The sequence below is a fragment of the Scyliorhinus torazame genome, chromosome 2 (assembly GCF_047496885.1).
Source record: "Scyliorhinus torazame isolate Kashiwa2021f chromosome 2, sScyTor2.1, whole genome shotgun sequence".
Classification (NCBI taxonomy): Eukaryota; Metazoa; Chordata; class Chondrichthyes; order Carcharhiniformes; family Scyliorhinidae; genus Scyliorhinus; species Scyliorhinus torazame.
Genome location: NC_092708.1, coordinates 25,839,242 through 25,865,865, shown reverse-complemented (window position 1 = coordinate 25,865,865; position 26,624 = coordinate 25,839,242). Strand labels below are relative to the sequence as shown.

General features: G+C 49.1%; 1 protein-coding gene across 2 annotated transcripts in view; it reads left to right on the top strand.

Annotated features, from left to right (window-relative positions):
* The window catches only part of cyp27a3 (cytochrome P450 family 27 subfamily A member 3), a 101,905-nt gene that overhangs the window by 10,128 nt on the left and 65,153 nt on the right, over positions 1–26,624 (top strand). For both annotated transcript variants that reach the window (XM_072469654.1, XM_072469664.1), the window contains exon 2: positions 24,533–24,723. In XM_072469654.1, coding sequence (XP_072325755.1) covers positions 24,533–24,723 — 191 coding nt within the window. The remainder of the gene's footprint in view (positions 1–24,532; positions 24,724–26,624) is intronic.

Here is a 26,624-nt window from a genome sequence, read left to right as displayed (position 1 = left end):
GGAAAGTCGATAGAGGGGAACCTGTAGATGTAGTGTATTTAGATTTCCAGACAAGGTGCCACATAACATAAAATCCCGTGGAATTGGAGGAAGTATGTTAGCATGGATTGAAAACTGGCTGTCACATAGAAAACAGAGTTGGAATAAATGGGTCCTTTTCAGAGTGTAAAGATGTAACTAGTGAAGTACCGCAGGGATCAATTGGCCCACAATTGTTCACTATTTACATGAATGGCCTGTAGTAGGAGCAGAATGTAACCTTTCCAAATTTGCATCTGATATAAAAATAGGTGGAAAGGCATATTGTGATGAGGATATTGTGATTGTGCAACGGGATATAGATAGATTGGATGACTGGGCGAAAACCTGGCAAATGGAGTTTAATGTGGAGAAGTGTGAGGTTGTGCACTTCGGTAGGAGGAATCAAAAGGCAGATTATTAATTAAGTGGCGAGAGTTTGCAGGTGAGTGAAGTACAGAGGGATCTAGGTGTTTTAGTGCATGAATCATAAAAAACTAGCAGGCTGGTCCAACAAGTAGTTGAGAAGGCAAACGGCATTTTGGCCTTTAATACGAAGGGGTCGGAATAGGTGGCTTTGTTACAATAGTAGAGGGTGCTGGTGAGGCCTCACGTGGAATGCTGCATACAGTTTTGGTCCCCTTGCCTAAAAGCTGATATAGGAACATTGGAGGAAGTCCATAGGAGAGTCACCAGGCTAATTCCTGGGATGACAGGGTTGTCCTATCAAGAGAGACTAAATAGCCTGGGGCTGTATTCCTTGGAGTTTAGAAGAGTGAGGGGTGACCTCATTCGAACATATCACATCCTGAGGAGGCTTGACAGGGTAGATGGTGAGATGTTTTCACCAGTGGGAGAGATTCGAATAAGAGGACAGAGCTACAAGATAAAAGGTCGGTCATTTAAAACTGAGGTGCGTAGAAATGTCTTCTCGCAGAGGGTGGTGAATGTCTGGAATTCGCTGACCCGCTATTTCTTCCGTTGTGTTTGTGGTGAATGTATTAATAATCCACCATTGTATCTGTGCTATGCTGTTGCCCTTGTATTTGTATCTGTGCTATGTTGTTGCCCTTGTATTTGTATCTGTGCTATGCTGTTGCCCTTGTGGGCTCCACCTATGGGCCATTGTATGGCATTATCCATAAGGTAATATGTTGGGGCCTGTATGGGCTCTGCCCATGGCTCCTCCCCTTGCAGGGAGGTATAAAGAGCAGTCGACCTGTAGGCGTCTCTCAGTATTGGATCAGTCGCAGGCAGGCACTGTTCTAGTTGATTAAAGCCACAGTTTATTTCTACTCTTGTCTCGAGTGAATTGATGGGTGCATCAGTGTTCTTTCCTCTTTCGCTCCTCTATGTCCCTGACCCCACTCTCTGTCCTCTTTTGCATCCCTCTTGCACTTCTCCATGGTCCTGATAACTGCCCCCCCTCCCCCCACCCTTTAGACACGCCACGACTGGCCCTGAGCCTCTGTGCAAGCTGCCCTCCTCCTGACATCCTCCCTTCTGCTGCAGAGCTCAAGAAGAAAGCCGTTGAGGTCAGACACGATTACACAAAAGCAACTGTTGCATGCCACCTTCAAACAAAAGTAAACTCGGCGTGCAACTCATGCCCATCCCGGCTAATGGGACCCGATTCTCCGCGGTGCCAGCGCGAAAACACACCACACCGGTGCGTAACACGTTTGGAACAAAGTGGCGTGCAGATGTCAGGACTCGACAATGCCTGGGGGCTGCCTCCGGAGTTCAAGATGGAGGCTGCCTGCAACCCTTTCCCTGGAACACCACAGCAGTGGGGTTGGGAACCTGAACTCGGAGACAGAGGAGGGAGATACAAGCCCCTAGTCGCCACATTCCGGCTCCTGTTCAGGAAGGCTGGTATGGGAATTGAACCTGTGTTGCTGGCCTTGTTCTGCTTTGCAAGCCAGCTGTTTAGCCCACTGTGCTAGACAAGCCCCTATAAAATGAATTCAGAATGAAGCTAAGATAACTAACGAGGTTAAAAAGATAAGTCTAAATGCTTTGTGTCTTAATGCGTGGAGCATTCACAATAAAGTAAATGAATTAGCAGCGCAAATGAGTATAAATGGTTAAGATATAGTTGCAATTACAGAGACCCGGCTGCAGGGTTACCAAGGTTGTGAATTGAACATCGAGGGGTATTCATTATTTAGGAAGGACATACAAAAAGGGAAATGAGGTCCGATAGCGTTGTTAGAAAAGGAGGAAATCAATGCAATAGCGAGGAAAGAAATTGGCTCGGAAAATCATGACATGGAATCTGTACGGAGGGAGGTGAGAAACACCAAGCACCAGAGGGAATAATCGCAGAGTAAGGGGTGGGGGTCACCATTTAAGATGAGGAGGATGCTCTTCTCCCAGAGGGTAGTGAATCTCTGGAATTCTTTACGGCAGAGAGCTGTAATGGCTGGGTCTTTAAGTATGCTCAAGGTTGAAATACATTTATAATCAGTCAAGGAATCAAGGGTTATGGGAGGAAAGCGGGAAAGTGGAGTTGAGGTATGCGTCAGATCAGCCACGATCTCCTGGAATGGCAGAGGAGACACGATGGGCTGAATGGCCTACTCCTGCTCCTACCTCTTGAGGTCTAAACTTTTTATCCTTTCTTTTGAATTCGAGCAGAGTGATTTTGCAAGCTCTTTCATGCCAAATGTTACGAAACTGTGCGGAAGGACCCTGAGGTTATTCAGCAACATGTTAAAACAATGCTGTGCTTCATAATCACCGAGGAATGTCATTTGAAGTAAAATGTAAAGGCATCACCTATTGGCTACAACAGCTCATATCTGAGATTTTATCAGTGCCTCAATTCCAGGCACGCCAGCAGGAGTTGTCCTTGTCTGTTGTGCATTGCAAGCATCACTCCGAGGGGAGTTATTTCCTAACCACCTGGGTGCTCCTTCAGTTCAGCGTGAGGCTTACCCTGCTCTTGATTGGCAATAGCTGTCAATGCAGCCGCCATTGAGGACAATACTTGCGCTGAAGGATCAATCATTATGATGTATTTACGGCAGACACAGCAGGAAGTACATTTATTATCAATCACATTAAATGACATTGTACTGAAGTAGAACGAGGGGGGGGGGCTCTGTTTAGGGTTGTTCATTTAAGATGGAGATGAGGAGAAATCTTTTCTCTCAGAGGTCTGTCAGTCTCTAGAACTCTCTCCCTCAATAGGCAGTGGAAGCAGAATGTTTGAATATTTTTAAGGCAGAGCTACTCATGCGCGGGAGTCTCGGGAAGCTGCATGAGACTAACTGTGCTCCCAGGGCAGCATGGTAGCACAGTGGTTAGCACTTGTGTTTCACAGCACAGGGTCCCGGGTTCGATTCCCCGGCTTGGGTCACTGTCTGTGCGGAGACTGCACGTTCTCCCCGTGTCTGCGTGGGTTTCCTCCGGCTGCTCCGGTCTCCTCCCACAAATCCCGAAAGACGTGCTTGTTAGGTGAATTGGACATTCTGAATTCTCCCTCTGTGTGGCGACTAGGGGCTTTTCACGGTAACTTCATTGCAGTGTCAATGTAAGCCTACTTGTGACAATAAAGGTTATTAATATTATTATAAAGGTACTATGAAAAAGTTCAGAAGTAGGGATGTCTTACTGCAGTTATACAGGGCCTTGGTGAGACCACACCTGGAGTATTGTGTGCCGTTTTCGTCTCCCTACCTAAGAAAGGATATATTTGCCATGGGGGGAGTGCAGCCGAGGTTCACTACGTTGATACTGGGGTTGGTGGGACTCCCCTATGAGGGGAGATTGGTTCGACATGGCCTGCATTCACTAGAGTTTAGAAGGATGAGGAGATCTGATTGAATGTATAAAATTCTAACAGGGCTGGACAGACTGGATGCAGGGAGGATGTTTTCCCTGGTGGAGAATCTAGAATCAGGAAGCACAGGGCAGGATTCTCCTTTTGAGAGTCTATGTTCCCCCGCCGGAGTAGAATCGCTCCTGGTCTGCAGTGGGAGTGGCGCCCAGTAGCAATTGACTCTCCCTATCCATGCTCCTGGGGTTCCATTCTGAATCCCGCTATTGGCTCGCCATTTTGAGAGGGCGGCCCGATGCTGAGGTCTGGCAGCTGGCCCCCTCTCCCCCGACAATGCAAATCCCCCCCTCCCTCCCCCCCCCCTCCCCCCCACTGCCACCACAGGATTTCTGGGTCAACCCCTGTCCCCACTGCACGCATCCATGAGGGTGACCTGACTCTGCCCCAACAGAGACCCCCATGTCGGAGACCCCCCCATACCATAGACCTCCTAAATCAGTGAACCACCCCCCATGTCAGAGACCCCCCATTGGAGAGACCCCCATATCAGAGACCCCCCCTATCAGTCACCCCTCCCTGGAACATAGAACATACAGTGCAGGAGGAAGCCATTCGGCCCATCGAGTAACCCCTCCAAACCCTTTTGGACACTAAGGGCAATTTAGCATGGCCAATCCACCTACCTGCACGTCTTTGGACTGTGGGAGGAAACCGGAGCACCCGGAGGAAACCCATGCAGACACGGGGAGAACGTGCAGACTCCGCACAGACAGCTAAAGAGCAGTCCTGGCAGAAACATCCAGGAGATAACTGCTTTCAGTTCCTCTTTTCTACAGCAGCAATCACTTAACTGCTTTTGATGTGGTCACAACCTGTCAATCACAGCTGGATGTTGATAAACATTGTAGTTAGGTTCACAGCAGGGTACTTAAGATGCTTTCAAGCATGAAGGGAGATGACAATAAACAATCCAAACACCTGGCTGTCAGGACGCTATTGCCTTGCCAATTACAGCCTTCTAAAAGCTATTTCGCTTTGAAAGTGAATGGAAACCTCGCAAATCAAAATGTCTGGGTGGAGAGGGGTGTGTGGTGCAAAGCTTTGTGATGTGGTTTTGACATTTTATGAAGTAGCAGCTGCTGCTTTCTGCATTTCTGTCTGAGGCAGCAGGTGTAAGGGACAGGAAAGTGAAAAGGCAGTGATTTTTCACTCTTTCTACCTGAATTGCTCTTTAGTTTCCAGGCAAGGTGACTGATGCTCACCACCTTCTGTGTGAAAACAATTTCCCCTCTGGTCTCTTTTGTCTCCCCCCTCTCACCTTAAACCTATGCTCTCTAGTTCTAGACTCCTCTACCTTTGGGAAAAGATGTTGACTATCTACTTTATCTATGCTCCCTATTATTTTGTAGACCTCTATAAGATCACCCCTAAGCCTCCTACGCGCCAGGGAAAAAAGTCCCAGTCTATCCACCCTCTCCTTATAACTCAGACCATCAAGTCCCGGTTGCATCATCATCCAGGGAGCTGTGGTTTTGTTTGTCCTATCTCAACCCCTCACAGGAATGATACTTGCCTGTCCCCAATCTGCGTCTGGAATTCAATCCAGTGTGTTACAACCTGCCTGCTTACCACTGGCTGGGGACTAATGGCAATCCCACAATCCTTAGTGAGTACGAGCTTCCCCAATGAGGGAGGCGCAGAAATCATTAGCAGAGTCCCTGCATAAATTGAGCTGGCCAGTATGGAACCAGCTAGAGAGGAGTGAGCAGCAAGGGAGTTGCTGCTGCTGCTGTTGTATATATATATGTAATTGTAAATAAATGTTATTTCTTTCTATTCTACAAACTCGTGCTGGATTCTTCGTGGCCCTTACAAAACTGGCGACGAGGGTTAAAGTGAATAGCTGTTTACGCTGCTGAAGCCACCTCCCTGGATTTTTGTTGGATACAGGTTGGAAGTTGTTTTCTATTATACCATGCCTCTGTATGGACGTTTGGATGTCTTTGATGCTGCGCTGGAAAGTTGGAACCTGTACGCACAACGGATGCTTTACTATTTCCAGGCAAACAACATCACTGGAAACGAGCGCCAGGTGGTCACTTTGCTCACCGCCTGCGGCCCGCATACGTGTGGGGTGATTAGGAGCCTTACGTACCCAGCTGCGCCAGACACCAAGACGTTTGATGAACTTGTGACATTCGAGGGGCAATATTTTACCCCAACTCCGTCCACGATAGTCCAGCGTTACCGGTTTAATACCGCTGAGAGGACCCCAGGAGAATCCTTTGCATAGTTCCTATCCAGGCTACGCAGGATTGCGGACTACTGTGCGTATGGTGAGACCTTAGCAGAAATGTTACTCGACCGTTGGTTTGCGGTATTAACAACGCGGCCACCCAGAGAAAGTTGTTAGCTGAGCCAACATTGACTTTTCAACAGGCCATTCAAATAGTATTTTCCCGAGAGAGCGCAGAAGGGGGAGTGCAGGAGCTACAGGGAATGGAGGTGCATGCCTTGGGGCGCAACCCCTTCCGTTCAAAAGATTCTCCCCGCACCCCTGCGGTACCTTGTTGGGACGGCATCCGATCGACGCCAGTGGCCATCGGATGTTCCTCCCTGAAGGGAGCCTTCTCCAGAACCAATGGATGAGGAGCCATGTCAGTGTCGGACCCCATCACGGAAGCCGTTCCTGAGGGCGCCAGAGGCGCCGCCGTTCCGGCAGAAACTGGGGCCAGCGCAGGGGCTGTACCTTTCATTTGGATGAACCTGCGGCGACTACTCCTGAGGACGTGGAGACGGAGGACGACTGCCTGCAGTTGCATTGTGTGGCAGCTCCCGGTGTGGCCCCCATTAAGGGAACAGTACAGTTCAATGGTCACCCGCTTGAGATGGAGTTGGACACTGGCGCAGCGATCTCCGTGAATGCCCAGAGGACATTCGACCACATCAAGAAGGGTATACAGACCCTTACATTAACCGACTCACAGGCCAGGTTGGCCATTTACACGGGGGAACTATTGGACATTGCAGGAACTACGATGACCCGTGTTGTTTATGGACGCCAGGAGGGGCGTTTCCCATTCATCGTGGTGCGTGGCCAGGGGCCCAGCCATTTGGGTCGGGATTGGTTGCGCCATTTGCCGCTGCAGTGACAGCACATCCTCCAAACAGGTTCTGGAAGGCTGACGGAGGTACTAGGACGGTACCCAGATGTATTCCAGCTCGGTTTGGGGAAAGTAAAAAGGGCTGTAGCCCATATCGAAGTCGAACCAGGAGCCACGTCGCGCTATTTCCGGGCACGTCCAGTGCCTTATGCCTTGCTCGAGAAGGTAGAAAGGGAGCTCACTCGTTTGGAGTCACTGGGTATTATCAGGCCCGTCCATTTCGCTGACTGGGCAGTGCCAATTGTACCTGTAATGAAGCCAGATGCCACAGTTTGCTTGTGTGGCGACTATAAACTTACAGTGAATACAGCTTCCCGGCTTGACCGATATCCAATACCTCGCATAGAAGACCTCTACGCGAAGCTTGCAGATGGACTCTCGTTCACGAAATTAGATGAGTCACACCTACCTACAGTTGGAGCTGGACCCTGCCTCCCAGCCATATGTAACGATTAATACACACCGGGGCCTGTATGAATATACACGGTTGCCCTTTGGAATATCCTCTGCCTGCGCTATTTTTCAACGCGTCATGCATGGCATCTTCAGAGGTTTACCGCGTGTCGCTGTCCACTTAGACAACGTTTTGATTACAGGGACATCGAAGCAGGAACATTTGGAAAATTTGGAGGCTGTCCTTAGACGCTTTTCAGAGGCTGGAGTCCGTTTACGTCGTACAAAGTGTGTCTTTCAGGCAAAGGAAGTAGTCCACCTGGGTTATCGGGTGGACCGCGCAATTCAACAGGCCCCCGGCCCGACTGACACTTTGCATCTTTGTTCTTTCCTCGGCTTCGTAAACTATTACGGGAAGTTCCTCCCCAATCTGGCAACTACGCTGGCCCCGTTGCACCTTCTGCGAAAGACGAATCACACCTGGGTTTGGGGTCAGCCGCAAGAAACCGCTTTCCGGCGGCTAAAACAGCAATTATCGTCGTCTGGGTTACTAACCCACTATGATCCTGGAAAGCCTTTGCTCATCACATATGATGCATTCCCGTATGGTATTGGGGCCGTCCTGTCCCACAAGATGGAGAACGGGGCCGAGCGGCCGATAGCTTTCGCCTCCCGCACATTGACTGTAGCGGAAAAAAAGTACGCACAGATCGAGGGCAGCACGGTAGCCTTGTGGATAGCACAATTGCTTCACAGCTCCAGGGTCCCAGGTTCGATTCCGGCTTGGGTCACTGTCTGTGCGGAGTCTGCACATCCTCCCCGTGTGTGCGTGGGTTTCCTCCGGGTGCTCCGGTTTCCTCCCACAGTCCAAAGATGTGCAGGTTAGGTGGATTGGCCATGATAAATTGCCCTGAGTGTTCAAAATTGCCCTTAGTGCTGGGTGGGGTTACTGGGTGATGGGGTGGAGGTGTTGACCTTGGGTATGGTGCTCTTTCCAGGAGCTGGTGCAGACTCGATGGGCCGAATGGCCTCCTTCTGCACTGTAAATTCTATGAAATTGACAAGGAGGACCTGGCGGTCGTCTTTGCGGTGAAACGCTTCCACCAGTACGTGTATGGCCGCCACTTCACTATCGTGACTGATCATAAGCCTCTGCTGGGACTTTTCCGAGAGGATGAGCTTTGTTGCTCACTGCCTATGAGTATTCTCTGGAGCTCAAACCAGGAACCCAGATAGGGAATGCCGGCGCACTGAGCCGATGGCCTTTGTCGACCAGCCCCATGTCGACCATCACGACCGGTGAGGTGGTTTCAACCCTAAATGTTATGGACTCCTTGCCTGTCACGGCATCACAGATCCGTGAGTGGACCCAGACGGAGCCAGTCCTGTCAAAGGTTCAGCACATAGTCCTGTATGGTGGGCAACATAGACAGCTCCCAGGCGAGTTGCGTTCATTTTCTTCCAAGCTGTCAGAATTTAGCGTGGAAGACGGTATCATAGAACATAGAACATTACAGCACAGAACAGGCCCTTCAGCCCTCGATGTTGCGCCGACCAGTGAAACCACTCTAAAGCCCATCTACACTATTCCCTTATCGTCCATATGTCTATCCAATGACCATTTGAATGCCCTTAGTGTTGGCGAATCCACTACTGTTGCAGGCAGGGCATTCCACGCCCTTACTACTCTCTTAGTAAAGAATCTACCTCTGACATCTGTCCTATATTTATCTCCCCTCAATTTAAAGATATGTCCCCTCATGCTAGACATCACCATCCGAGGAAAAGGGCTCTCACTGTCCACCCTATCTAATCTTCTGATCATCTTGTATGCCTCAATTAAGTCACCTCTTAACCTTCTCCTCTCTAACGAAAACAGCCTCAAGTCCCTCAGCCTTCCCTCATAAGATCTTCCCTCCATACCAGGCAACATTCTGGTAAATCTCCTCTGCACCCTTTCCAATGCTTCCACATCCTTCCTATAATGTGGCGACCAGAATTGCACGCAATACTCCAAATGCGGCCGCACCAGAGTTTTGTACAGCTGCAACATGACCTCATGGCTCCGAAACTCAATCCCTCTACCAATAAAAGCTAACACACCGTCTGCCTTCTTAACAACCCTCTCAACCTGGGTGGCAACTTTCAGGGATCTATGTACATGGACACCGAGATCTCTCTGCTCATCCACACTGCCAAGAATCTTACCATTAGCCCAGTACTCTGTCTTCCTTTTATTCCTTCCAAAATGAATCACCTCACACTTTTCTGCATTAAACTCCATTTGCCACCTCTCAGCCCAGTGCTGCAGCTTATCTATGTCCCTCTGTAACTTGTAACATCCTTCCGCACTGTCCACAATTCCACCGACTTTAGTGTCATCTGAAAATTTACTCACCCATCCTTCTACGCCCTTCTCCAGGTCATTTATAAAAATGACAAACAGCAGTGGCCCCAAAACAGATCCTTGTGGTACACCACTAGTAACTGGACTCCAGTCTGAACATTTCCCATCAACCACCACCCTTCTTTCAGCTAGCCAATTTCTGATCCAAACTGCTAAATCACCCTGAATCCCATGCCTCCGTATTTTCTGCAGTAGCGTACCATGGGGAACCTTATCAAATGCTTTACTGAAATCCATATACACCACATCAACTGCTTTACCCTCATCCACCTGTTTGGTCACCTTCTCAAAGAACTCAATAAGGTTTGTGAGGCACGACCTACCCTTCACAAAACCGTGTTGACTATCTCTCGTCAAATTATTCCTTTCCAGATGATTATACATCCGATCCCTTATAAACCTTTCCAAGATTTTGCCCACAACAGAAGTAAGACTCACTGGTCTATAGTTACCGGGGTTGTCTCTACTCCCTTTCTTGAACAAGGGGACAACATTTGCTATCCTCCAGTCTTCTGGCACTATTCCTGTAGACTATTCCTCTTGTGGGGGACACGTGTGATTGTCCCGGAAAAAGGACAGGAGCTGATACTGAAGGACTTGCACAATGGGCATCTGGGTGTGACCAAAATGAAAATGTTGGCCCGGTGTTATGTCTGGTGGCCAGGCCTCGACACCGACATTGAAAAGGTGGCCCAAAACTGCTCCATTTGCCAGGAGCATCAGAAGCTTCTGCCGGCCGCGCCCCTACATCACTGGGAATGGCCAGGGCACGCTTGCATGTGGAATTCGCCGGCCCTTTTCAAGGATCCATGTTCCTTCTATTAATCGATGCCCAGCCTTAATGGTCAGAGGTGCATAAGATGGTAGGCGCAACGTCCTGCGCAACAATCGAGAAGATGCGTTTGTCTTTCAGTATGCATGGTCTCCCCGAGGTGCTGGTCGCGGACAACGGTACTCCGTTCACAAGTGAGGAGTTTGCGAGGTTCACGAAGATGAACGGCATACGCCATATCCGCACCACTCCATACCACCCGACTTCCAATGGGTTGGCGGAACGCGCAGTACAGACATTCAAACGGGGCCTAAAGAAGCAGTCTTCCAGGTCTATGGACACGAGACTGGCTCGTTTTGTTCCCATACAGGACCACTCCACATGCGGTGACTGGGGTAGCCCCCGCAGAACTCCTAATGGGCCGGAGACTTTGCACCCGCCTTAGCATGGTTTTCCCGGACATTGGCGCAAAAGTACGTCGCACTCAAGAACGGCAGGGACATGGCCTTTCTCAGCATCGGCCAATTCGGCAGTTTGCGCCCGGTGACCCAGTGTTCGTTCGAAATTTTGCTGGTGGTGCCCAGTGGGGCCCTGCCGTTATTTTTCGCCGAACGGGCCCTATCTCTTACCAGGTGCAATCCCAGGGTCGTCTCCAGTGCAAGCTCGTAGACCACGTTCGGTCCAGAAGACCGTTTCTTCCAAAGATTCCCCGCCCCCGGAGCTCACGTCTACAGCCGCAGAGACCAGACACAGTGGAGAGTATTCCTCACGATCTTCCTCTGGCGCCGCACTCAAAGCCTGTGCAGGTCGTTGCAGAACCGCTTGGAGATAGGGACGCCTTGTTGACAGAGGCAGTGGACTCCCACTCCGAGATGGATACACAGGACGCCTCAGAGGGGGAATCCTCGGGCCCATGGGCCGTGGATGTACAACCGTTATGCCGTTCATCACGGAAGCACTGTTCTCCGTCTTGTTACACGCCGCCCGATCCAGCACCTCATGCAAATGATGTCCGGCCCGCGGCAAAACAGATACGACGCCTCCTTCGCCAGGGTCTTCGGTGGATTCCTTGGACTTTGGGGGGGAGGGTTCTTATAACCTGCCTGCTTACCACTGGCTGGGGACTAATGGCAATGCCACAATCCTTAGTGTGTATGAGTTTCCCCAATGAGGGGGGCGGAGAAATCATTAGCAGAGTCCCTGCATAAATCGAGCTGGCCAGTATGGAACCAGTTAGAGGAGTGAGCAGCAAGGGAGTTGCTGCTGCTGCTGTTGTATATATATGCAATTGTAAATAAATGTTATTTCTTTCTCTTCGTCAAACTCGTGCTGGATTCTTTGTGGCCCTCACAAAACAGTGCCTGTAGTTTCACATTCTGTTACAGTGCCTGGTTCTGCCTGAAACATTCTGGACGACTTCATTCTGTATCCAGCTGCTAATAAAACACACAGTTCAGGAACAGGTTTCAGACTGGTTTACTTTTGAGGAGAACTGGGGCGTTTGACTCAATCGCTGCAAACTACTTCAATTACATTTGTGGATGTCCTGGCTGATGTCGCCAGGACATCCTGGGGCTGGTTTAGCACAGTGGGCTAAACAGCTGGTTTGTAATGCAGAACAAGGCCAGCAGCTCGGGTTCAATTCCCGTACCGGCCTCCCCGAACAGGGGCCAGAATGTGGCGACTAGGGGCTTTTCACAGTAACTTCATTGAAGCCTACTTGTGACAATAAGCTATTATTTTCCCTCTGACCAATTTCAAAACAGAATATTTAGTCATTATCACCCTGCCGTTTTTGGGAAATTTCCTGTGCACAGATTGGCTGCCATGTTACAACAACCTGCATTTATATAACGCCTTTACTGCACTAAAAGGTTCCAAGAGCCTTTCACAGAGCATTGGTAAAAACAATGGACACTGAACCTGGTGGAGCACATGATCAAAAGTTTGGTCAAACAGGTAGGTTTGAAGGGGGTGTCTTAAAAGTGGAGAGGTTTAGGAAGGAGATTCCAGGACTTAATAACAGCCCAGGCAACTGAAGGAACATCCAGCAGGGAAATGAAATGAAATGAAAAATGGAGTGATTACAATCGGCGTTTCTAAAGAGGCCAGAGTTGGAGGAACACAGATGTCTGGAAGCATTGTAAGGCTGAAGGAGATTACAGAGACAGGGAGACAGTGAGCTTGGTTTGAAAACCAGGATGAAAATCGCAGTGTTTGGATCTTTGTTCGCTATGATCGCCTCCCGTAGGTGCGGGGCGAGGGCCGGTGCAAATCTTTTGGAGACGTCCACTGGGACCCGTCAGATCCCGGCGCCTTCCCCGCCAGCATGGAGCTGATGCTCTCCATGATTTCTCGCAGTTCTATTGGTGTTTCCAGCTCCCCCTTGCCTATTGTCCCCCATGTCTGCCATGTCCAGTCCAGGGAGGAACCGTTTCATCCCCGAGTCCCCGTTGGGGGGGCTCAGATGTGTACAGCCCCCGGTAGAAGGCCTCAAATGCTTTGTTGAACTATTTTGTTTCAGCTAACAGCCCCCCTCTGCTATCCTTTACTTGTATCTCCACATCATCCTTTACTTAGACTATTTCCCTCGTGGCTGCCTGCTTTCTCAGCTGGTGAGCCAACAGGCCTTTTCTCTGTGTGCATACGGAGTTGGTCCATTTGTATAGGTCATTGGTCTCCCTCTCTCGAAGGTCCTCCCACTCGCTCACTGATCCTGTCCTTTTCCACTGCTTCTGGCTGCCCTGCTGCATATTGACCTACTGCTTACCGGAATAGTGTTCTTTTTCTTTTCCTTTTCCGTTTAAGGGTAGAATAAGTCTAGATGTTCAGGCTAAATTTGCCCAAACGTGCCTATTTTACTATATTCTGATCATATGGAGGAGAGCCACCTATTGTGTGACTGCTCAGCACATCCCCATCACCGGAAGTCCCTCGAACTTTGTTGGCTACAATTGTTGGCTGTGGCCTTAGCCATCTGGGCTGCACACTTTGGAATTCCTTCCCTAAACCTAAACCCGTTTACACGACACATCTGATATCTCTTTTAAATCCTTCTTAAATGCCCCTTCTTTAGCTAGTGTTTGGTCACACCTTCTAACAATCTCCTTCTTTGCAGCGTTCATTTTATTGAATTAAAACTCAGTGAGGAGCTTAAGGCTGTTTTCCTGCATTATAGTATGATATACAACTGCAATCTAGCTGCCATGTCCTTGAGGACTCGGCCAGCTTGGTCAGTAGATTTAGATTTATTGTCACGTGTACCGAGGTACAGTAATAAGTATTGTCCTTTGTACAGTCCAGGCAGATCGTTCCATTCGTGAAAAACATTGGACATACGATAAATACACAGTGTAAATACATAGACATCGGGTGGAGCACACGGAGTGTAGTGCTACTCTGTAGAGAAGATGTGTGGAGAAATCCATTCAGTCCATAAGAGGGTCATAAGAGGCGGGGAACAGAGGGAAGTAGATCCTTGGGAAATAGAAGACAGGTTTAGATAAAGGATCTGGATCGGCCCAGGCTGGGAGGGCCGAAGGGCCTGTTCCTGTGCTGTAATTTTCTTTGTTCATTGTTCTATTCAGGAGTCTGGTGACAGTGGGGAAGAGGCTGTTTTTGAACCTGTTCGTGTGTGTTCCCAGACTTTTGTATCTCCTGCCCGATGGAAGATGTTGGAAGAGTGAGTCAGCCGGGTGGGAGGGGTCTTTGATTATGCTGCCTGCTTTCCCAAGGCAGCGGGAGGTGTAGACAGAGTCAATGGATAGGAAGCGGGTTCCCGTGATGGACTGGGCGGTGCTCACGATAGGGTGGTGAAATAACGTTCTTTGTGAAATAATGTTCTTCGTTCTGGACTGTCACCCAGAGCCTGGCTGGGGAAAACATCCCAAGTTTTATACCTTTCTTGTTCAGGACTGATTCTGCTTGGTTAACCATGGCCCTGCGCTTTGCCAGGTCTGTCCCAACGTCTTGGGACACCCGTATTCTGTGTCCTTCCCAACTGCTCCCTTTGGTCTGCCGATCCCAAAGCAGGACCCTCGCCTGATCCTGCTACCCGTGTAACTTGGCGATTATCGCCCTTGGCTTTTCACGACTCTATAGTTTCTTACGGTCTTGGGCCGAGCAGTTGCCATACCAGGCTGTGATGCAACCGGATGGGATACTTTCTATGGTGCATCTGTAAAAGTTGGTAAGATGTGGACATGCCGAATTTCCTTAGTTTCCTGAGGAAGTATAGGTGCTGTTGTGCTTTCTTGGTTGTAGCGTCGACGTGGGTGGGCCAGGACAGATTTTTGGAGATGTGCACCCCTAGGAATTTGAAACTGCTAACCATCTCCACCTCGGTCCCCTTGATGCAGACAGGGGTGTGTACGGCAGGGTGCTTCCTGAAGTCAATGATTAATGATTATCCTCTTCCAAATAATGCTCCAAGAGTCAGCATAGATCTGATAGGCCTTCTTCGATCATGACTCAATATTTCTACGAAAAGTATTTTTTATTGCACTTTATATATTTGGTAGCTTTTTAGTGCTTTCTCTTATGTTTTGTAGCTCTCCTTTTTTATATGTATTTATTGTTTATATGTCCTGTAATTGCGAAAGACTTATTTTGTCCAATCTTCTTATTCATCCATGGAACACCAGCCTTTAATGCCATCTCTTTCTCCTTTGATTTTGTCCTTTCCACCTCTTGTTATTCCATCCCTCAATGCGGAGAGAGTTTGTTTGGATCACACCTCTGTTTAAGTCCTGAATCTGTTGTTCTGTAATATAATTCACATTACATTCCTGCTCCCTCCGCCCCCGCTGCCGCCACAGCAACCTTCCCACAGTACCCTGAAAGTTTTATAGGCATGTATATTCCACAGCAAATTCTGACCCAGCCACAGGATGGTTCTATTATTAAACGTTCTTGTATATTTTTCTGGGGAATCTATCCCAAATATTGACTATTGTCGGAGGAGGTGGTGGGGAGGGGGAGAGGAGGTGGTGGGGAGGGAGAGGGGGACAGGAAGGGTGATTCATAACTGTTCTTGTGCTTGCAATTTCAATTCTGCAAGGCCAATATCAGAGCTGTATGGTGCTGATTTCACCAATTAACTAAGGATTTGGGGGGTTTAAAAATAAAAACTGCGATATGTATTGACCTGTTCCCATCAGGAGAACGTACATCCTGCTGCTTTTCTCAGCCAGTGTGGGTAGTCTCTTCTCTGGGTCAACAACAAAAAAGAAAAAGAAACTTCCATTTGTATCGTGGTTTTCATGACCATTGGACTTTACAGTCAATGAAATACTTTCGAAGTGTAGTTGCCTGTAATTTACCCTCTTATTTTATTAGTTAATGGGATGTGGGTGTCGCTGGCTTGGTCAACATTTATTGCCCATCCCTGAGCGGCATTTAAGAGTCAACCACATTGCTGTGGGTCTGGAGTCACGTGTAGGCCAGACCGGGTAAAGATGACAGATTTCCTCCCGAAAGGACATTAGTGCACCAGATGGGTTTTTACGACAATTGACAATGTTTAATGGCCATCATTAGACTTGTAATTCCAGATTTTTAAAATTGAATTCTAATTTTGCCATCTGTCACGGCGGGGTTTGAACCTGGGCCCCTGGATCATTACCCTGGGTCTCTGGAGTTCTAGTCCAGCGACAATGTCGCTACGCCACTGCGGACCAACTGGCGGGTGAGTTCCCGGACACCTTCAATCTCTCCCTACTCCGTTCTGAGGTCCCCATCTGCTTTAAGAAGACCACCAGCATACCAGTGCCAAAGAAGAACCAGGCAATGTGCCTCAATGACTACCGTCCGGTGGCCCTGACATCAGTTGTAATGAAGTGCTTCGAGAGATTGGTAATGAAGCGTATCACCTCCATACTCCCAGAATGCCTAGATCCACTGCAATTCGCATACCACCACCACCAGTCCACAGCAGACGCCATCACCCTGGCCCTACACTCATCCCTGGAGCATCTCAACAACAAGGACTCCTAGAACATAGAACATAGAACATTACAGCGCAGTACAGGCCCTTCGGCACTCGATGTTGCGCCGACCTGTGAAACCACTCTAAAGCCCATCTACACTATTCCCTTATCGTCCATATGTCTATCCAATGACATATTGAAGCCTACTTGTGACAATAAGCGATTTTCATTTCATTTCATTCTATCCAATGACCATTTGAATGTCCTTAGTGTTGGCGAGTCCACTACTGTTGCAGGCAGGGCATTCCATGCCCTTACTACTCTCTGAGTAAACAACCTACCTCTGACAGCTGTCTTATATCTATCTCCCCTCAATTTAAAGTTATGTCCCCTCGTGCTAGACATCACCATCCGAGGAAAAGGGCTCTCACTGTCCACCCTATCCAATCCTCTGATCATCTTGTATGCCTCAATGAAGTCACCTCTTAACCTTCTTCTCTCTAACGAAAACAGCCTCAAGTCCCTCAGCCTTTCCTCATAAGATCTTCCCTCCATACCAGGCACATTCTGGTAAATCTCCTCTGCACTCTTTCCAATGCTTCCACATCCTTCCTATAATGCGGCGACCAGAATTGCACGCAATACTCCAAATGCGGCCGCACCAGAGTGTTGTATAGCTGCAACATGACTTCATGGCTCCTAAACTCAATCCCTCTACCAATAAAAGCTAACACACCGTACGCCTTCTTAACAACCCTCTCAACCTGGGTGGCAACTTTCAGGGATCTATGTACATGGACACCGAGATCTCTCTGCTCATCCACACTGCCAAGAATCTTACCATTAGCCCAGTACTCTGTCTTCCTGTTATTCCTTCCAAAATGAATCACCTCACACTTTTCTGCATTAAACTCCATTTGCCACCTCTCAGCCCAGCGCTGCAGCTTATCTATGTCCCTCTGTAACTTGTAACATCCTTCCACACTGTCCAGAACTCCACCGACTTTAGTGTCATCTGCAAATTTACTCACCCATCCTTCTACGCCCTCCTCCAGGTCATTTATAAAAATGACAAACAGCAGTGGCCCCAAAACAGATCCTTGTGGTACACCACTAGTAACTGGACTCCAGTCTGAACATTTCCCATCAACCACCACCCTTTGTCTTCTTCCAGCTAGCCAATTTCTGATCCAAACTGCTAAATCACCCTGAATCCCATGCCTCCGTATTTTCTGCAGTAGCGTACCATGGGGAACCTTATCAAACGCTTTACTGAAATCCAAATACACCACATCAACTGCTTTACCCTCATCCACCTGTTTGGTCACCTTCTCAAAGAACTCTATAAGGTTTGTGAGGCACGACCTACCCTTCACAAAACCATGTTGACTATCTCTAATCAAATTATTCCTTTCCAGATGATTATACATCTTATAAACCTTTCTAAGATTTTTCCCACAACAGAAGTAAGGCTCACTGGTCTATAGTTACCAGAGTTATCTCTACTCCCCTTCTTGAACAAGGGGACAACATTTGCTATCCACCAGTCTTCTGGCACTATTCCTGTAGACAAAGATGACTTAAAGATCAAGGCCAAAGGCTCAGCAATCTCCTCCCTAGCTTCCCAGAGAATCCTAGGATAAATCCCATCTGGCCTAGGTGACTTATCTATTTTCACACTTTCCAGAATTGCTAACACCTCCTCCTTATGAACCTCAAGCCCTTCTAGTCTAGTAACCTGAATCTCAGTATTCTCCTCGACAACATTGTCTTTTTACTGTGTGAATACTGACGAAAAATATTCATTCAGCACCTCTCCTATCTCCTCGGACTCCATGCACAACTTCCCACTACTATCCTTGACTGGCCCTACTCTTACCCTAGTCATTCTTTTATTCCTGACATAGCTATAGAAAGCTTTAGGGTTATCCTTGATCCTACCTGCCAAAGACTTCTCATGTCCCCTCATGGCTCTTCTTAGCTATCTCTTTAGGTCCTTCCTAGCTAACTTGTAACTCTCGAGCGCCCTAACTGAACCTTCATGTCTCATCTTTACATAAGTCTCCTTCTTCCTCTTGACAAGTGTTTCGACTGCTTTAGTAAACCACAGTTCCCTCACTCGACCACTTCCTCCCTGCCTGACAGGTACATACTTATCAAGGACACGCAGTAGCTGTTCCTTGAACAAGCTCCATATTTCTATTGTGCCCATCCCCTGCAGTTTTCCTCTCCATCCGATGTATCCTAAGTCTTGCCTCAGCGCATCATAATTGCCTTTCCCCCAGATATAACTCTTCCCCTGTGGTATATACCTATCCCTTTCCATCACTAAAGTAAACATAATCGAATTGTGGTCACTATCACCAAAGTGCTCACCTACCTCCAAATCTAACACCTGTCCTGGTTCATTACCCAGTACCAAATCCAATATAGCCTCGCCTCTCGTTGGCCTATCTACATACTGTGTCAGGAAACCCTCCTGCACACATTGGACAAAAACGGACTCATCTAATGTACTCGAACTATAGCGTTTCCAGTCAATATTTGGAAAGTTATAGTCCCCCATAACAACTACATCAGTCCTACATCAGACTCCTATTTATTGACTATAGCTCCGCCTTCAACACCATAATCCCAGTCAAGCTCATATCAAAGTTCCAAAACCTAGGACTTGGCTCCTCACTCTGCAACTGGATCCTCGACTTTCTGACCCACAGACCACAATCAGTAAGAATAAACGACACCACCTCCTCCACAATGGTACTCAATACTGGGGCCCTGCAAGGCTGCGTACCTAGTCCCCGACTATACTCCCTATACACACACGACTGCTTGGCAAAATGTAGCTCCAATTCCATCCACAGGTTTGCTGACGACACGACCATAGTGGGTCAGATCTCGAACAACGATGAGTCAGGACACAGGAGGAAGATAGAGAACCTAGTGGAGTGGTGTAGCGACAACAATCTCTCCCTCAATGCCAGCAAAACTAAAGAACAGGTCATTGACTTCAGGAAGCAAAGTATTGTGCACACCCCTGTCTGCATCAACGGGCCCAAGGTGGAGATGGTCGACAGCTTCAAATTCCTCAGGGTACACATCGCCAAAAATCTGTCCTGGTCCACCCACGTCGACGCTACGACCAAGAACGCACAGCAGCGCCTACACTTCCTCAGGAAACTAAGGAAATTCGACATGTCCACATCGACTCTTTTTAAAAAAAAATCTTTTTATTCTCCTCATTTCCAACGTTTCATCAATAAACAACCGAAGAAAAAACAACCAAATACAATAACAATCCCCCTTACGCAAACTGCACCCCGCTCAATATACAGACCAAAACTCCACCCGTACATTCCAGGTAAAAAAAACAAATTAACAATCAATCCATAAACAGTCTAACCAAAGACAACAATACCGCCAACCCCCCCCCACCACCACCCCCCCCCTTCTCCCTCCCTAATGTTCAATGGTGGCCCAATTCTCGCAAGTGCATAATAAACGTCCCCCATGAATTGTGAAACCCTTCCTTCATCCCCTTCAGCTGACACTTCACCTTCCCCAGGGTCAGAGAAATTCAAGTCGCCCCCCCCCCCCCCCCCCCCCCCCCCTCCCCGCGCCAAGCCGGGTGAAGCTGACCTCCACCCAACAGGACCCGCCTCCGGGCCATCAGCAAGGCAAAGGTTAACATCTGCCCCCGCTTGCTGTCCGAGCCGGTCCGACCCCCTGGAAAAGGCTTCTCGGTGCCCTGGTTCCAAGTTCACGAGCTCTACTCCCGAGATAATCCTGAAAAACCTCCCTCCAACAAACCCCTCACATTCTATGTAACTATCCTAACCGGGGGTCTCTCACCTCCCCCCCCCCTCCCCCCCATCGCTGCTATCAACCATCCTCATAACTCCAGACCCTGCCCACTGGGCTTGGCCCGCACCAACTCATTGTTCACCCTCAATTTCGCTGGGTACACTATGCCGAATGCACACTGCTGTTATACAGTGGCGTCTTCACTCGGCCGAAGGCCGCCCACTTCCTTGCCAACTCCGCAGTAAAGTCCAGGTATATATGTACAGTCACTGCTAAATGGGAAGCAGAGATGGGAATGGAGATCAATTGGGGAATATGGAGTGAGGCACTGCGAAGGGTAAACAGGACCTCCTCTTGTGCAAGGATGAGCCTGATACAGTTTAAGATGGTGCACAGGGTGCATATGACTCAGGCGAGAATGAGTGGGTTCTTCCAGGGGGTAGCAGGTGAGTGTGAGAGGTGTGGGCGGGGTCAGTGAATCATGCGCACATGTTTTGGGGTTGTGAAAAATTGGGAAAATTCTGGGCGAGTGTGTTTGCGGTCTTAGCCAGGATAGTGGAGGAGGAGGTGGACCCGGACCCTTTGGCGACGATATTTGGGGTTTCAGAGAAGCCGGAGCTCATGGAGAGGAGGAAGGCCGATGTCGTGGCCTTTGCCTCTCTGATTGCACAGTGATGAATTTTGCTGGAGTGGCGGTCGGCATCGCCACCGGGGGCAGCAGCATGGTTGGGTGACCTGTACGACTTCCTGCGGTTAGAGAAGATAAAGTGTGAGTTAAGGGGCTCTTCAGGGGAGTTTGAAAAAAGGTGGGGGATGTTTGTGACCGTGTTTGAGGAGCTGTTCGTCACAGGGGGTGGGGGGGTGGGGGGGGGGGCGGGGCGGGGGGGAGGTGATGGGGAGGGGGGGTGAAAAAGGAGGACAACCTGTACAAATTGTATAGTTGATTGTTGGGGAGAATGTTTCCCGGGGTGTTTATTTGCTCTAACCTACTTTGATACAAGTTTGAATAAAATGCGTTTAAAAAAACCCAAATGTATAGTCACTGCTCTTGGCAGCTCACTCGCCTTTGGTTTAGGCCTCCACACCCTATGAGCCCGATCCAGTTCGTACCGAGAGGGACCTTCCCCCTCCCCCAACAGCTCCGCCAACATCCTGGCAAAATACTCCTTCAGCCTCGGGCCCTCCACCCCTACGGGCAGGCCCACGATCCTCAGATTTTGCCGCCAAGCTCTGTTTTCCAGGCCCTCCACTTTGGCTCGCAGACGCTTATTGGCCTCCACCACCCTCTGAAGCTCCTCATCCATCGAGGCGAGTTGATCACTGTTGCGACAAGGCCTCTTCCATTCCCTTCAGTTTCTCACCCTGCTCCCGCACCTCGGCCGATGTCCTCGACACCGCCGCCTTCTCCGGGGCAATCGCCTCCTCCACCAGCACCTTCAATGCTGCCACCATCTCCTACCTCATCACCTGCATGTGCTTTGTGAACTGTTTTTCAAGTTCCACAGCCATCACCTCGGCCATCTTTTCTGCCGTGAGCAGTGCGGCCCCACCCAGCGACCCGCCAAACTTCCAGTTGCTGAGCTGACTCTTCCACTCGACGGCGGACTTTCATTCACCCCCTTCTCCATGGCAGCTTTTCTTTGGGTTTTTGACACCTTTCTTCCTTATGTCTTCCTGCACTTATTTAACCAAAAATTGCCCTGGGACCGGGCATTCAATTCTAAAAAATCAAGCCTCCTGCAGGAGCCATCCAACGTGCGACCTCCTCCTACATGCCGCCACCGGAAGTCTCGTCCACACTGACTCTCATCAACTTTTACAGATGAACCATAGAAAGCATCCTATCTGGCTACATCACAGCCTGATATGGCAACTGCTCGGCCCAGGACCGCAAGAAACTTCAGAGAGTCGTGAACACCGCCCAGTCCATCACACAATCCTGCCTCCCATCCGTTGACTCCATCTAGACCTCCCGCTGTCTGGGAGCGGGCAGCATAATCAAAGACCCCCCCCACCCGGCTAAATCACTCTTCCAACTTCTCCCATCAGACAGGAGATACAAAAGTCTGAGAACACGCACTAACAGATTCAAAAACAGCTTCTTCCCCGCTGTTACCAGACTCCTAAACGACCCTCTTATAGACTGACCTCATTATCACTACACCCTGTATGCTTCATCCGATGCCGGTGTCTATGTACTGACATTGTGGACCTGGTGTTGCCCTTTTACGTATTTTCTTTTCTTGTACTATTTGAGCTGCATGCAGAAAAATACTTTTCAGCGTACCTTGGATACGTGACAGTAAACAAATCCAATCCAATCCGTTGCATAACATTATCTCTGATGTTTGTTTGTTTGTGTCTGACCATTTGGATTTGGTGAGGGAGTGACAGCATCTGCTATGTTTGTCAGATTGTGTGATGGAGGAGGGGATGTTTATTGAGGCAGCTATAGCTCAGGGGCAAAATGAAAGGTGCCCATCAGTGAATTTTCATCAGGCAAACCGGTCATGACCTGAAACTTCAATTCTGCTTCTCTCTCCCCAGACACCGCCAGACTTGCTGTGCAGACCCAGTGTTTATTTTTGATGGACCGATATTGCACGTGTCCATATTTCCGATACCGCAGAGCCATGGAATCTTGCATTAACAGCAGGAGGCCATTGGGCCCATTGCGTCGTGTTGGCCCTTTGAGCGATCCGATTAGGCCGATCCTTTATGCTTTACCCCTATCGCTCTTAAATGTTTCCTTTTCCAATTCTTGGTCATCCAAATTCTTTTATTTTTTATTTTTCATATTTTAAAATTTAAATTTTTTTAAATAAACATTTTATTGAGGTATTTTTTGGCATTGTAACAGCAGCAATATAAACAATGTACATGAAAATATAACCATAGTGCAAATACCACCTCCCTCCCCAACAGGTCCCACCATTAATTAACCCCCTAATCTATGCTAACCTAACCCCCCCCCCCCGCCCCCCCGCTGACGATTAATTCTCCGCGAAGAAGTCGATGAATGGTTGCCACCTCCGGGCGAACCCTAACAGTGACCCTCTCATGGCGAACTTAATTTTCTCCAGACAGAGAAAGCCAGCCATGTCCGATAGCCAGGTCTCCGACTTTGGGGGCTTTGAATCCCTCCATGCTAGTAATATCCGCCTCCGGGCTACCAGGGAAGCAAAGGCCAGAACGTCTGCCTCTTTCTCCTCCTGGACTGCCGGATCCTGCGACACCCCGGAAATCGCCACCTCTGGACTCAATGCCACCCTTGTATTTAATACTTTGGACATGACATCGGCTAACCCCTGCCAAAATCCCCTCAGCTTTGGACATGCCCAGAACATGTGGACATGGTTCGCTGGCCCGCCCCCGCACATTTCGCACACCTGTCCTCCACCCCAAAGAATCTGCTCATCCAGGCCACTGTCATGTGAGCCCAATGAACGACCTTGAATTGTATCAGGGTGAGCCTGGCACACGTCGTGGTCACGTTGACTCTGCTCAACCCGTCCGCCCATAGGCCCTCCTCTATCTCTCCCCCCAGCACCTCCTCCCACTTTCGCTTCAGCTCCTCAGTCTGCGTCTCCTCTGATCCCATAAGTTCCTTATAAATGTCCGAGACGCTCCCTTCTCCTACCCATCCTCTGGAAACTACCCTGTCCCGAATCCCCCTTAGCGGCAGGAGCGGGAAGGTTGGTTTACGCAGAAAGTCCTGCACCTGCAGATATCCGCCAATGCAAACTTCTCCTCCAACGCCCTCCTATTCGGAAAGCTCCCCTCTATAAACAAGTCCCCCATCCTCTCAATCCCCGCTCTCCGCCATATTCGGAACCCACCGTCCATCATAATCCAAATTCTTTAGAAAGTCACCATTGAATCTTCTCCCGGCAGGCAATGATCATAACCATGCTACGTTTGAAAAAAAATCTCCTCACCCCTCTCCTGATTTCAATGACGATGCGTTGTGATGGGTCTTGTCATAAAATGTTGTTTCCCCTTTGATGCGTCGCACGGTTCCTCTCCCCGCCTCCCCCCCCCCCGCTCCGCCATGACATGGAGAGCTACATTGCCGATGCTGCCATCTTCTCTGAAGTTTGGAAGAATGAGGGTTGATCTCACTGACACACACGAGACTCTGTGAGGACATTGTCACATTCCTGTCAGTGTTACGGCGACGCCCGCCACAACCTTTGTGAGGACTAACTGAACGAATGACTTTCTCCTGTCTGATTTTTGTTGTTGTTGTTGTCCCTTTTGTAGATTTTGCAGAAGAAGATGTTTGGTCCCATTTGGAAGATCCGATTCGGCCCCCTCACGGTCGTCAATGTCGCCAGTGCTGATTTGATTGAGCAGATTTTGAGACAGGAGGGTAAATACCCCGTGCGAGCCTACATGCCACACTGGCGGGCGTACAGAGAGCTGAGAGGGCACGCTTACGGACCACTTTGTGAGTGAGTATTGTGGGAACCATTGAGAGCCCATTTGTTTAAACGTTTATCACTAATATTTTTAAACTTAAACAAGGACCAATATGAGGACATGAAAGCAGAGCTAGCTGATGTGAACTGGCAATTTAGGGATAGGTCTATGGAGATGTCATGGTAGACATTTCAAAACATATAAAATAGGCGCAGATGTTGGCCATTCGGCCCCTTGAGCCTGATCCCTGGCTGATCTGTTTCTGTTTTGAAAAGGTTAAATGCTATGTTGGCCTTCATAGCGAGAGGATTTGAGTACAGGAGCAGGGATGTGCTGCTGTGATTATACAGGGCCTTGGTGAGGCCACACCTGGAGTATTGTGTGCAGTTTTGGTCTCCTTCTCTGAGGAAGGATGTTCTTGCTCTCGAGGGAGTGCAGCGAAGGTTTCCCAGACTGATTCATGGGATTGCGGGACTGACATTTGAGGAGATATTGAGTCGGTTAGGATTATATTTGCTGGAGTTTAAAGGAATGAGCACGGATCTCCGAGAAACCTGTACAATTCTAACACGACTAGTCAGGGAAGATGCAGGAAGGATGCTCCTGATAATGGGGGAGTCCAGAACCAGGGGGCACAGTCTGAGGATACGAGGTAGACTATTTAGGACAGAGATGAGGAGAAATATCTTCACCCAGTGAGTGATGAGCCTGGGGAATTCGTTGCCGCAGGAAGTAGTTGAAGCCAAAACATTGTACATGTTCAAGAAGAAGTTAAATATAGCTCTTGGGCAAAGGGGATCAAAGGATATGGGGAATAGGTTACTGATTTGGATGATCAGCCATGATTGTAATGAATGGTGGACCAGGCTCGAAGGGCTGAATCGCCCCCTCCTGCTCCTATTTCCTATTCCACAATCCCATCTACCGCTGCTAACCTTTGATTCCCTTGCCTAACAAGAATTTATTTACTTTCACCTTAAAAATATTCAGTGACCCCGGCCTTTACCGCCTTCCGAGGCAGAGAGTTCCAAAGTTGCACAGCCCTCAGAAAAAGTTTCTCCTCATCCCTGTCCTAAAAGGGCGACCCTTAACTTTAAAACAGTGCCTCCTGGTTCTGGATTCCCCCACAGGAGGAAACATCCTTTCCACGGCCACCCTGTCGAGTCTGTTGAGGATCTTATGAACTTTAATGCAGTCACTCCCTCACTCCTCAAAACTCCAGTGGAAACAAATCCAGCTTGTCCAACCTCTCCTCGTAAGACAACCCGCTCGGCGGGTTTAAGGATGTCTTCACACAGAGTGGGCACATTCCAACGGGAAAGAAAGATTCGCAGGGGAGAACCCGCCATCTGTTTTTACATAGAACATACAGTGCAGAAGGAGGCCATTCAGCCCATCGAGTCTGCACCCACCCACTTAAGCCCTCACTTCCACCCTATCCCCGTAACCCAATAACCCCTCCTAACCTTTTCTTTTGGTCACTAAGGGCAATTTATCATGGCCAATCCACCTAACCTTCACGTCTTTGGACTGTGGGAGGAAACCGGGGCACCCGGAGGAAATTCACGCACACATGGGGAGAACGTGCAGACTCCGCACAGACAGTGACCCAAGCCGGGAATCGAACCTGGGACCCTGGCGCTGTGAAGCCACAGTGCTATCCACTTGTGCTACCGTGCTGCCCATTTTTGACCCAAAAAAGTTAAAGATAGCGGGCTGGTTTCTCCATTTCCCCAGCCCTCCCCCCGCTACTCCCCGGTCCAATCCAATTCAATGGGAATGGGTTGTCCATTGAAGCCACCACCCCAGGCGGCCGGGAAACCTTCTGGTGGGTTGCGCGCTGCCGGCGGGAACAGCGAATCCCAACGGCCGGAGAATCCCGGCCAGTATCAGACTTAAAAGAAAAGGCAAATGACTCTGCAAGGGTGGGTGG